The sequence below is a fragment of the Bombina bombina genome, chromosome 3 (assembly GCF_027579735.1).
Source record: "Bombina bombina isolate aBomBom1 chromosome 3, aBomBom1.pri, whole genome shotgun sequence".
Taxonomy (NCBI): domain Eukaryota; kingdom Metazoa; phylum Chordata; class Amphibia; order Anura; family Bombinatoridae; genus Bombina; species Bombina bombina.
Window position 1 is genome coordinate 1,035,914,643 of NC_069501.1, and position 12,736 is coordinate 1,035,927,378.

The 12,736-nt window shown below is 39.5% G+C and overlaps 1 protein-coding gene across 1 annotated transcript in view; it reads left to right on the forward strand.

Annotated features, from left to right (window-relative positions):
* Positions 1-12,736, forward strand: part of SENP1 (SUMO specific peptidase 1) — a 357,101-nt gene that overhangs the window by 266,624 nt on the left and 77,741 nt on the right. The window contains exon 15 of the mRNA XM_053708240.1: positions 1,511-1,590. Within this exon, the coding sequence (XP_053564215.1) occupies positions 1,511-1,590 (80 nt within the window). The remainder of the gene's footprint in view (positions 1-1,510; positions 1,591-12,736) is intronic.

Here is a 12,736-nt window from a genome sequence, read left to right on the forward strand (position 1 = left end):
CCGGTGGCTTCGGGCCTTGAGGATAGTTGTCCTTCGGCCTCATCCCTTTTCTTTAGGGGATATTCTCCTCCCTATGGAGATGGAGTCCTTTCTCGGGGCTTCTCCTGGATGAGAGGTGGAAAGAGGGGATTGTTTCGTCCCCCCTGGAGTCTTGCTGGCTCCATGAAGGACTTGGGTCTACGTCCTTGTCTGTTTCTAAGAGTCGGGTTGTACCTGTGCTCTGTGGGGATGGCTGTGCTATCCTTACGCTCGTTCCTGTGCCAGTTTCGGGATTCTTCTGTTCCCTTGTTTTGGATCCCTGAGGCTGGGTTGGTCCTGCTGGGTGTGGATCTGAAGGTCAGGATGGCCGAGCGGTCTAAGGCGCTGCTTCAACTACTTTAGTATTCTATGCTCAGACTCTGTGAGGACTTTGCCTTCAGTTGCATTTCAGTGCTTGCAGGATGTTGGAGAGAAGAATTTTTTGTCTCTGTGCCCGGTCTTATCCCGGGTTTCGCTCGGTATGGGTGTTGCCTCCTTTTCTCTGTTTGGGCCCATTGGGGTCTTTGTGAGCTGGTCTCACTAGGGACCTTTCGGTTTCCTCGGTTCTCCTTTGCCTTGTCCCCTTGGGGGTTTAGGCTGGTGTCCCCTTCATTAGTGTGGGGGGGTGAGTGGTGGGGGGACCGAATGTTGGGCGACGGTGTCTCCTAGAAGACTGTTGGCTCAGTTGAGTCCATTTTGCGGTCTCTAGTTTGGCTTCTGGTCTAGCTGCGAGTCAGTGTCCTTGGGGCCTTTCCTTTAAGATTTTTCTCTGCTTCGGGCGAAGCAGGGTTTTTTTATTGGGTAGAGGTTCAGGCCTGGTGCCCTCAGTATGGGTCTCCTATTGTACCCTCCCGTCTTGGCATTCAGTGTCCTCTATAGCTTGGGTATTGTTTTCCCTAAAGTAATTAACGCAGCTTTGGACTTTTTTTTTTCATTTAAGAAGAAAAACATAAATTATGCTTACCTGATTATTTCCTTTTCTTCTGATGGAAAGAGTCCACAGCTCCCCACCGGTAATTTTATGTGGGATGTCCTGATTTTTCTTCTGGCACCTTTCACCCTGATATTTCTTCTACTGTTCCTTGCTCCTCGGAAGAATGACTATGGGATGAGGGGAGTGGGAGGAGTATTTAAGCCTTTGGCTGTGGTGTTTTTGCCGCCTCCTGGTGGCCAGGTTCTTATTTCCCAAAAGTAATGAATGCAGCTATGGACTCTTTCCATCAGAAGAAAAGGATATTATCAGGTTAGCATAATTTTTTTTATTCCACCTTGCGTAAATTTTATTTTCCTGACCCATATTCTATCCATTTGTCACATCCCATCATATTTTTGTCTTGTCTTTTTTTTATTCATTTTAATTCTTCAAGTTGGCTTGTCATTTTTCTTTCCTGTACTGTATATTGCTTGGGAAATATGGCCCATAACAACAAGCAACTACTTTTTTTTTTCTCTCCACCTAATTTAACAAGGATTTTTTTTTTTCTTTCAATAGGTGATTGATTTTAGGAAAAAGACCATTACCTACTACGACTCCATGGGTGGAATGAACAATGAAGCATGTAGAATATTACTGTACGTATTTCTTTTATATGTGTGAGCATTTTAAATGCTGTAGAATATTGAAATCATAAATAAGTTTCAGTGCCTTTAAACATTTTCAAAGTGCTTCAACAGGTGTTATCTGCCAGGCAATGTGGCACAGTGATGTTTCTATGGTATTATACAGACCAAAAGAAGCATACATAACAGAATTTCCCCAGTTTTCACTGTACTACACTTAATACAGATTTGCAGCTTCAAGTAAAATGTTTCTAATTTTTGACGTATATGCAAACTATCGTCCCTTTAAGGATTATATAGTGTATCACTTAATGAGAGTCACAGTAATCAAGATGGTACATGAGCGTGAATTAGTTCTACATGTGCCATAAACAGTAATAATTTTTAAAGTGAAAAACATAATTTATGTAAGAACTTACCTGATAAATTCATTTCTTTCATATTGGCAAGAGTCCATGAGCTAGTGAAGTATGGGATATACAATCCTACCAGGAGGGGGCATAGTTTCCCAAACCTCAAAATGCCTATAAATACATAACATAGTTTAACGAATAGCCAAGTAGTGGGGTGACAAAGAAAGGAGTAAAAACCATTAAAATAAAGAATTTGGAAATAATTGTGCTTTATACAAAAATAATAACCACCATAAAAAGGGTGGATCTCATGGACTCTTGCCAATATGAAAGAAATGAATTTATCAGGTAAGTTCTTAAATAAATTGTTTTCTTTCATGTAATTGGCAAGAGTCCATGAGCTAGTGACGTATGGGATAGTAATACTCAAGATGTGGAACTCCACAGAAGAGTCACTAGAGAGGGAGGGATAAAAATAACAGTCATTTTCCGCTGAAAAAATTAATCCACAACCCAAAATATAAGTTTTTTTTCTCATAAATGAAAAGAAAAAACTTAAACATAAGAAGAGGAATCAAACTGAAACAGCTGCCTGAAGAACTTTCTTTTGCATGATGTATCGAGTCCACGGATTCATCCTAACTTGTGGGATATTGTCCTTCCTGACAGGAAGTAGCAAAGAGAGCACCACAGCAGAGGTGTCTATATAGCTCCCCCCCCCTTACCTCCACCCCCCCCCCCCCAGTCATTCTCTTTGCTGGCTCTAAGCAGGAAGAGTAAAGAGAAGAGGTGTTAAACTGTTAGTTTTAGTTTATCTTCTATCAAGTGTTTGTTATTTTTAAATGGTACCGGTGTTGTACTATTTACTAACAGGCAGGACATAGATGAAGATTTCTGCCTGGAGGATGATCTTAGCATTTGTAACTAAGGTCCACTGCTGTTCCCACAGAAGCTGAGGAGTACAGGAAAACTTCAGTGTGAGGAATGGTTTCTTGCTATACAGTAATGAGGTATGTTCAGTCATATTTTCTGCAGAGACTGTGTTAACTCAGAAAGGCTGACAGTGTCCCCATTAGGGGAAGGGTAAGCAGTAATCTTAGTGTTATCAGAGGTTTTTACTAGCTTTCATAAAGGGTTAATTTTTTGTGAATTTGGGACAAACGTTTCTTTCATGTAATTAGCAAGAGTCCATGAGCTAGTGACGTATGGGATATACATTCCTACCAGGAGGGGCAAAGTTTCCCAAACCTTAAAATGCCTATAAATACACCCCTCACCACACCCACAAAACAGTTTTACAAACTTTGCCTCCTATGGAGGTGGTGAAGTAAGTTTGTTCTAGATTCTACGTTGATATGCGCTCCGCAGCAGGTTGGAGCCCGGTTTTCCTCTCAGCGTGCAGTGAATGTCAGAGGGATGTGAGGAGAGTATTGCCTATTTGAATGCAATGATCTCCTTCTACGGGGTCTATTTCATAGGTTCTCTGTTATCGGTCGTAGAGATTCATCTCTTACCTCCCTTTTCAGATCGACGATATACTCTTATATATACCATTACCTCTGCTGATTTTCGTTTCAGTACTGGTTTGGCTTTCTACAAACATGTAGATGAGTGTCCTGGGGTAAGTAAATCTTATTTTCTGTGACACTCTAAGCTATGGTTGGGCACTTTTTTATAAAGTTCTAAATATATGTATTCAAACATTTATTTGCCTTGACTCAGGATGTTCAACATTCCTTATTTTCAGACAGTCAGTTTCATATTTGGGATAATGCATTTGAATCAATCATTTTTTTCTTACCTTAAAAAATTTGACTTTTTCCCTGTGGGCTGTTAGGCTCGCGGGGGCTGAAAATGCTTCATTTTATTACGTCATTCTGGCGCGGACTTTTTTGGCGCAAAAAATCTTTTCTGTTTCCGGCGTCATACGTGTCGCCGGAAGTTGCGTCATTTTTTTGACGTTCTTTTGCGCCAAAAATGTCGGCGTTCCGGATGTGGCGTCATTTTTGGCGCCAAAAGCATTTAGCCGCCAAATAATGTGGGCGTCTTATTTTGGCGCTAAAAAATATGGGCGTCGCTTTTGTCTCCACATTATTTAAGTCTCATTTTTCATTGCTTCTGGTTGCTAGAAGCTTGTTCCTTGGCATTTTTTCCCATTCCTGAAACTGTCATTTAAGGAATTTGATCAATTTTGCTTTTTATGTTGTTTTTTCTCTTACATATTGCAAGATGTCTCACGTTGCATCTGAGTCAGAAGATGCTTCAGGAAAATCGCTGTCTGGTGCTGGAACTACCAAAGCTAAGTGTATCTGCTGTAAACTTTTGGTAGCTGTTCCTCCAGCTGTTGTTTGTACTAATTGTCATGACAAACTCGTTAATGCAGATAATATTTCCTTTAGTAATGTACCATTACCTGTTGCAGTTCCATCAACATCTAATGTTCAGAGTGTTCCTGATAACATAAGAGATTTTGTTTCTGAATCCATCAAGAAGGCTATGTCTGTTATTCCTCCTTCTAGTAAACATAAAAAATCTTTCAAAACTTCTCTTTATACAGATGAATTTTTAAATGAACATCATCATTCTGATTCTAATGACTCTTCTAGTTCAGAGGATTCTGTCTCAGAGGTTGATGCTGATAAATCTTCATATTTATTTAAAATGGAATTTATTCGTTCTTTACTTAAAGAAGTACTAATTGCTTTAGAAATTGAGGATTCTGGTCCTCTTGATACTAAATCTAAACGTTTATATAAGGTCTTTAAATCTCCTGTGGTTATTCCAGAAGTTTTTCCTGTTCCTGGTGCTATTTCTGAAGTAATTTCCAGAGAATGGAATAATTTGGGTAATTCATTTACTCCTTCTAAACGTTTTAAGCAATTATATCCTGTGCCGTCTGATAGATTAGAATTTTGGGACAAAATCCCTAAAGTTGATGGGGCTATTTCTACCCTTGCTAAACGTACTACTATTCCTACGTCAGATGGTACTTCGTTTAAGGATCCTTTAGATAGGAAAATTGAATCCTTTATAAGAAAAGCTTATCTGTGTTCAGGTAATCTTCTTAGACCTGCTATATCATTGGCTGATGTTGCTGCAGCTTCAACTTTTTGGTTGGAAACTTTAGCGCAACAAGTAACAGATCATGATTCTCATAATATTATTATTCTTCTGCAACATGCTAATAATTTTATCTGTGATGCCATTTTTGATATTATCAGAGTTGATGTCAGGTTTATGTCTCTAGCTATTTTAGCTAGAAGAGCTTTATGGCTTAAAACTTGGAATGCTGATACGTCTTCTAAATCGACTCTACTTTCCATTTCTTTCCAGGGTAACAAATTATTTGGTTCTCAGTTGGATTCTATTATCTCAACTGTTACTGGTGGGAAAGGAACTTTTTTTACCACAGGATAAAAGATCTAAGGGTAAAAACAGGGCTAATAATCGTTTTCGTTCCTTTCGTTTCAACAAAGAACAAAAGCCTGATCCTTCTTCCTCAGGAGCAGTTTCAGTTTGGAAACCATCTCCAGTCTGGAATAAATCCAAGCCTTCTAGAAAAGCAAAGCCAGCTTCTAAGTCCACATGAAGGTGCGGCCCTCATTCCAGCCCAGCTGGTAGGGGGCAGGTTACGTTTTTTCAAAGAAATTTGGATCAATTCTGTTCACAATCTTTGGATTCAGAACGTCGTTTCAGAAGGGTACAGAATTGGTTTCAAGATAAGACCTCCTGCAAAGAGATTTTTTCTTTCCCGTGTCCCAGTAAACCCAGCGAAAGCTCAAGCATTTCTGAAATGTGTTTCAGATCTAGAGTTGGCTGGAGTAATTATGCCAGTTCCAGTTCTGGAACAGGGGCTGGGGTTTTATTTGAATCTCTTCATTGTACCAAAGAAGGAGAATTCCTTCAGACCAGTTCTGGATCTAAAAATATTGAATCGTTATGTAAGGATACCAACATTCAAAATGGTAACTGTAAGGACTATCTTGCCTTTTGTTCAGCAAGGGCATTATATGTGCACGATAGATTTACAGGATGCATATCTGCATATTCCGATTCATCCAGATCACTATCAGTTCCTGAGATTCTCTTTCCTGGACAAGCATTACCAGTTTGTGGCTCTGCCGTTTGGCCTAGCTACAGCCCCAAGAATTTTTACAAAGGTTCTCGGTGCCCTTCTGTCTGTAATCAGAGAACAGGGTATTGTGGTATTTCCTTATTTGGACGATATCTTGGTACTTGCTCAGTCTTTACATTTTGCAGAATCTCATACAAATCGACTTGTGTTGTTTCTTCAAGATCATGGTTGGAGGATCAATTTACTAAAAAGTTCATTGATTCCTCAGACAAGGGTAACCTTTTTGGGTTTCCAAATAGATTCAGTGTCCATGACTCTGTCTTTGACAGAAAAGAGACGTCTAAAATTGATTTCAGCTTGTTGAAACCTTCAGTCACAATCATTCCCTTCGGTAGCCTTATGCATGGAAATTCTAGGTCTTATGACTGCTGCGTCGGACGCGATCCCCTTTGCTCGTTTTCACATGCGGCCTCTTCAGCTCTGTATGCTGAATCAATGGTGCAGGGATTACACAAAGATATCTCAATTAATAGCTTTAAAACCGATTGTACGACACTCTCTGATGTGGTGGACAGATCACCATCGTTTAATTCAGGGGGCTTCTTTTGTTCTTCCGACCTGGACTGTAATTTCAACAGATGCAAGTCTTACAGGTTGGGGAGCTGTGTGGGGGTCTCTGACGGCACAAGGAGTTTGGGAATCTCAGGAGGTGAGATTACCGATCAATATTTTGGAACTCCGTGCAATTTTCAGAGCTCTTCAGTCTTGGCCTCTTCTGAAGAGAGAATCGTTCATTTATTTTCAGACAGACAATGTCACAACTGTGGCATACATCAATCATCAAGGAGGGACTCACAGTCCTCTGGCTATGAAAGAAGTATCTCGAATTCTGGTTTGGGCGGAATCCAGCTCCTGTCTAATCTCTGCGGTTCATATTCCAGGAATAGACAATTGGGAAGCGGATTATCTCAGTCGCCAAACGTTGCATCCGGGCGAATGGTCTCTTCACCCAGAGGTATTTCTTCAGATTGTTCAAATGTGGGAACTTCCAGAAATAGATCTGATGGCTTCTCATCTAAACAAGAAACTTCCCAGGTATCTGTCCAGATCCCGGGATCCTCAGGCGGAGGCAGTGGATGCATTATCACTTCCTTGGAAGTATCATCCTGCCTATATCTTTCCGCCTCTAGTTCTTCTTCCAAGAGTAATCTCCAAGATTCTAAAGGAATGCTCGTTTGTTCTGCTGGTAGCTCCGGCATGGCCTCACAGGTTTTGGTATGCGGATCTTGTCCGGATGGCCTCTTGCCATCCGTGGACTCTTCCGTTAAGACCAGACCTTCTGTCGCAAGGTCCTTTTTTCCATCAGGATCTGAAATCCTTAAATTTAAAGGTATGGAGATTGAACGCTTGATTCTTGGTCAAAGAGGTTTCTCTGACTCTGTGATTAATACTATGTTACAGGCTCGTAAATCTGTATCTAGAGAGATATATTATAGAGTCTGGAAGACTTATATTTCTTGGTGTCTTTCTCATCATTTTTCCTGGCATTCTTTTAGAATTCCGAGATTTTTACAGTTTCTTCAGGATGGTTTAGATAAAGGTTTGTCCGCAAGTTCCTTGAAAGGTCAAATTTCTGCTCTTACTGTTCTTTTCTCCAACATAGGTGTGTCCGGTCCACGGCGTCATCCTTACTTGTGGGATATTCTCTTCCCCAACAGGAAATGGCAAAGAGCCCAGCAAAGCTGGTCACATGATCCCTCCTAGGCTCCGCCTACCCCAGTCATTCTCTTTGCCGTTGTACAGGCAACATCTCCACGGAGATGGCTTAGAGTTTTTTAGTGTTTAACTGTAGTTTTTATTATTCAATCAAGAGTTTGTTATTTTGAAATAGTGCTGGTATGTACTATTTACTCAGAAACAGAAAAGAGATGAAGATTTCTGTTTGTATGAGGAAAATGATTTTAGCAACCGTCACTAAAATCCATGGCTGTTCCACACAGGACTGTTGAGAGCAATTAACTTCAGTTGGGGGAACAGTGAGCAGTCTCTTGCTGCTTGAGGTATGACACATTCTAACAAGACGATGTAATGCTGGAAGCTGTCATTTTCCCTCTGGGATCCGGTAAGCCATGTTTATTACGATTGTAAATAAGGGCTTCAAAAAGGGCTTATTAAGACTGTAGACTTTTTTTGGGCTAAATCGATTGATTATTAACACATATTTAGCCTTGAGGAATCATTTTATCTGGGTATTTTGATATAATAATATCGGCATCTGCTAGAAGAGTTTCAGAATTATCTGCTCTGCAGTGTTCTCCTCCTTATCTGGTGTTCCATGCAGATAAGGTGGTTTTACGTACTAAACCTGGTTTTCTTCCAAAAGTTGTTTCTAACAAAAACATTAACCAGGAGATTATCGTACCTTCTCTGTGTCCGAAACCAGTTTCAAAGAAGGAACGTTTGTTGCACAATTTGGATGTTGTTCGCGCTCTAAAATTCTATTTAGATGCTACAAAGGATTTTAGACAAACATCTTCCTTGTTTGTTGTTTATTCTGGTAAAAGGAGAGGTCAAAAAGCAACTTCTACCTCTCTCTCTTTTTGGATTAAAAGCATCATCAGATTGGCTTACGAGACTGCCGGACGGCAGCCTCCCGAAAGAATCACAGCTCATTCCACTAGGGCTGTGGCTTCCACATGGGCCTTCAAGAACGAGGCTTCTGTTGATCAGATATGTAGGGCAGCGACTTGGTCTTCACTGCACACTTTTACCAAATTTTACAAGTTTGATACTTTTGCTTCTTCTGAGGCTATTTTTGGGAGAAAGGTTTTGCAAGCCGTGGTGCCTTCCATTTAGGTGACCTGATTTGCTCCCTCCCTTCATCCGTGTCCTAAAGCTTTGGTATTGGTTCCCACAAGTAAGGATGACGCCGTGGACCGGACACACCTATGTTGGAGAAAACAGAATTTATGTTTACCTGATAAATTACTTTCTCCAACGGTGTGTCCGGTCCACGGCCCGCCCTGGTTTTTTTAATCAGGTCTGATAATTTATTTTCTTTAACTACAGTCACCACGGTACCATATGGTTTCTCCTATGCAAATATTCCTCCTTAACGTCGGTCGAATGACTGGGGTAGGCGGAGCCTAGGAGGGATCATGTGACCAGCTTTGCTGGGCTCTTTGCCATTTCCTGTTGGGGAAGAGAATATCCCACAAGTAAGGATGACGCCGTGGACCGGACACACCGTTGGAGAAAGTAATTTATCAGGTAAACATAAATTCTGTTTTTCACAGAAAGATTGCTAATCTTCCTGATATTCATTGTTTTGTACAAGCCTTGGTTCGTATAAAACCTGTCATTAAGTCAATTTCTCCTCCTTGGAGTATGAATTTGGTTCTGGGGGCTCTTCAAGCTCCTCCGTTTGAACCTATGCATTCTTTGGACATTAAATTACTTTCTTGGAAAGTTTTGTTCCTTTTGGCCATCTCTTCTGCCAGAAGAGTCTCTGAATTATCTGCTCTTTCTTGTGAGTCTCCTTTTCTGATTTTTCATCAGGATAAGGCGGTGTTGCGAACTTCTTTTGAATTTTTGCCTAAAGTTGTGAATTCCAACAACATTAGTAGAGAAATTGTGGTTCCTTCATTATGTCCTAATCCTAAGAATTCTAAGGAGAAATCATTGCATTCTTTGGATGTTGTTAGAGCTTTGAAATATTATGTTGAAGCTACTAAGTCTTTCCGAAAGACTTCTAGTCTATTTGTTATCTTTTCCGGTTCTAGAAAAGGCCAGAAAGCTTCTGCCATTTCTTTGGCATCTTGGTTGAAATCTTTAATTCATCATGCTTATGTCGGGTAAAACTCCGCCTCAAAGGATTACAGCTCATTCTACTAGGTCAGTTTCTACTTCCTGGGCGTTTAGGAATGAAGCTTCGGTTGATCAGATTTGCAAAGCAGCAACTTGGTCTTCTTTGCATACTTTTACTAAATTCTACCATTTTGATGTGTTTTATTCTTCTGAAGCAGTTTTTGGTAGAAAAGTACTTCAGGCAGCGGTTTCAGTTTGAATCTTCTGCTCTTTTTTTCAATAAACTTTATTTTGGGTGTGGATTATTTTCAGCAGGAATTGGCTGTCTTTATTTTATCCCTCCCTCTCTAGTGACTCTTGCGTGGAAAGATCCACATCTTGGGTAGTCATTATCCCATACGTCACTAGCTCATGGACTCTTGCTAATTACATGAAAGAAAACATAATTTATGTAAGAACTTACCTGATAAATTCATTTCTTTCATATTAGCAAGAGTCCATGAGGCCCACCCTTTTTTGTGGTGGTTATGATTTTTAGTATAAAGCACAATTATTCCAATTCCTTATTTTTTTTTATGCTTTCGCACTTTTTTCTTATCACCCCACTTCTTGGCTATTCATTAAACTGATTTGTGGGTGTGGTGAGGGGTGTATTTATAGGCATTTTAAGGTTTGGGAAACTTTGCCCCTCCTGGTAGGAATGTATATCCCATACGTCACTAGCCCATGGACTCTTGCTAATATGAAAGAAATGAATTTATCAGGTAAGTTCTTACATAAATTATGTTTTTTGTGTCTGGGAGTAACATTTTCTGTTTTATGGGACATTTGCTTGAGGGTTCTTTGGGGTTGTTTATAGCCCACATGGCTTTCAGGCAGGGTTTGTTAGTTTTGTGTAGGCCCCAGCAACATCGCGTGAGGTGGGCGGGGCCTGCATTTACAAGCAGCAAGCAACTTCTCCTGAGGTCCTGATAGTCTTCTGAGGGACTAATTGAAGCTTTAAACCCCATATTATCGCTTCCTAAGGGCAGGTAGGGCCACAGCAGAGCTGTGGCAAGGTGCTAATAGGGGTTTCTTTCATTTAATTAGCAAGAGTCCATGAGCTAGTGACGTATGGGATATACATTCCTACCAGGAGGGGCAAAGTTTCCCAAACCTCAAAATGCCTATAAATACACCCCTCACCACACCCACAATTCAGTTTTACAAACTTTGCCTCCTGTGGAGGTGGTGAAGTAAGTTTGTGCTAGATTCTACGTTGATATGCAACAGGTTGGAGCCCGGTTTTCCTCTCAGCGTGCAGTGAATGTCAGAGGGATGTGAAGAGAGTATTGCCTATTTGAATTCAATGATCTCCTTCTACAGGGTCTATTTCATAGGTTCTCTGTTATCGGTCGTAGAGATTCATCTCTTACCTCCCTTTTCAGATCGACGATATACTCTTATATATACCATTACCTCTACTGATTCTCGTTTCAGTACTGGTTTGGCTTTCTACTACATGTAGATGAGTGTCCTGGGGTAAGTAAGTCTTATTTTCTGTGACACTCTAAGCTATGGTTGGGCACTTTTATATAAAGTTCTAAATATATGTGTTTAAACATTTATTTGCCTTGATTCAGGATGTTCAACGTTCCTTATTTCAGACAGTCAGTTTCATATTTGGGATAATGCATATGAATAAATCAATTTTTTCTTACCTTAAAATTTGACTTTTTTCCTGTGGGCTGTTAGGCTCGCGGTGGCTGAAAATGCTTCATTTTATTGTGTCATTCTTGGCGCAAAAATTTTCTTGTCATTTCCGGCGTCATACGTGTCGCCGGAACTTGCATCATTTTTTGACGTTTTTGCGCCAAAAAATGTCGGCGTTACCGGATGTGGCGCCATTTTTGGCGCCAAAAGCACCAATGTGGGCGGCTTTTTTGGCGCTAAAAAATCGTTATTATTTTTTATTGCTTCTGGTTGCTAGAAGCTTGTTCATTGGCATTTTTTTCCCATTCCTGAAACTGTCATTTAAGGAATTTGATCATTTTTGCTTTATATGTTGTTTTTTCTATTACATATTGCAAGATGTCTCAGATTGACCCTGAATCAGAAGCCACTTCTGGAAAAACGCTTAACTGAGTTTCAGTTCTACCAAAGCTAAGTTCATTTATTTTAAATGTTATAAATGTTTATCTTTAGCTATGGTTTGTAATAAGTTATTATGATATACTTTTACATGCAGAATCCATTAGTATTTATGCTTTATATATTTCCATTCTTACATCTTATGTACAAGAAATATTTAGAAGATTTATAAGAAATATTTTTCTGATTCTATTTTAAAGGCTTTGTCTGACTTCGTGCCTTCTAATAAAATTCTTAGGTCTTTTTCACTTCTTTTTTAATTATTGAAGTTTCACATGACCAACAACATACTGATTTATCCTTCTCTGATGTTTTTTTCTCTTTCAGAAATTTTCTTCATCAGATATTGACACTAACAAATCTACTTTTTTATTATTTTTCTATTATTAAAGTACATTTGTTCTTTGTTGAAAAGGTGTTGATTATTTTGGATATTAAGGTAACTAGTTCTTTAAGACTAGCTGACACTATTTCTGCCTATTTATTTCTTCTGTGTTTTCAGAGGTTTTCTTTCCAATTCCCCATTCTAGGGAATGGAATAGGCTGAGAATTTTCTTTTATTCCTTCTTCAAAGGTTTTAAACTATATTCTTTGCCAGCAATTAAATTCAATTTGGAGGGTTCTCCAATTTATTGGGGCTATCTCTACTTCTACTAATTATGCTATTGTTTCTATAGCAAAATAGTATTTATTTTCCTTTAGATAGTTGTATCTTATTTATGGAAAATTATTTAGTTTCAGGTACTTTTCTTGGTCCTGTGATTTATTTGGATATTGCAATTGCTTCATTTTT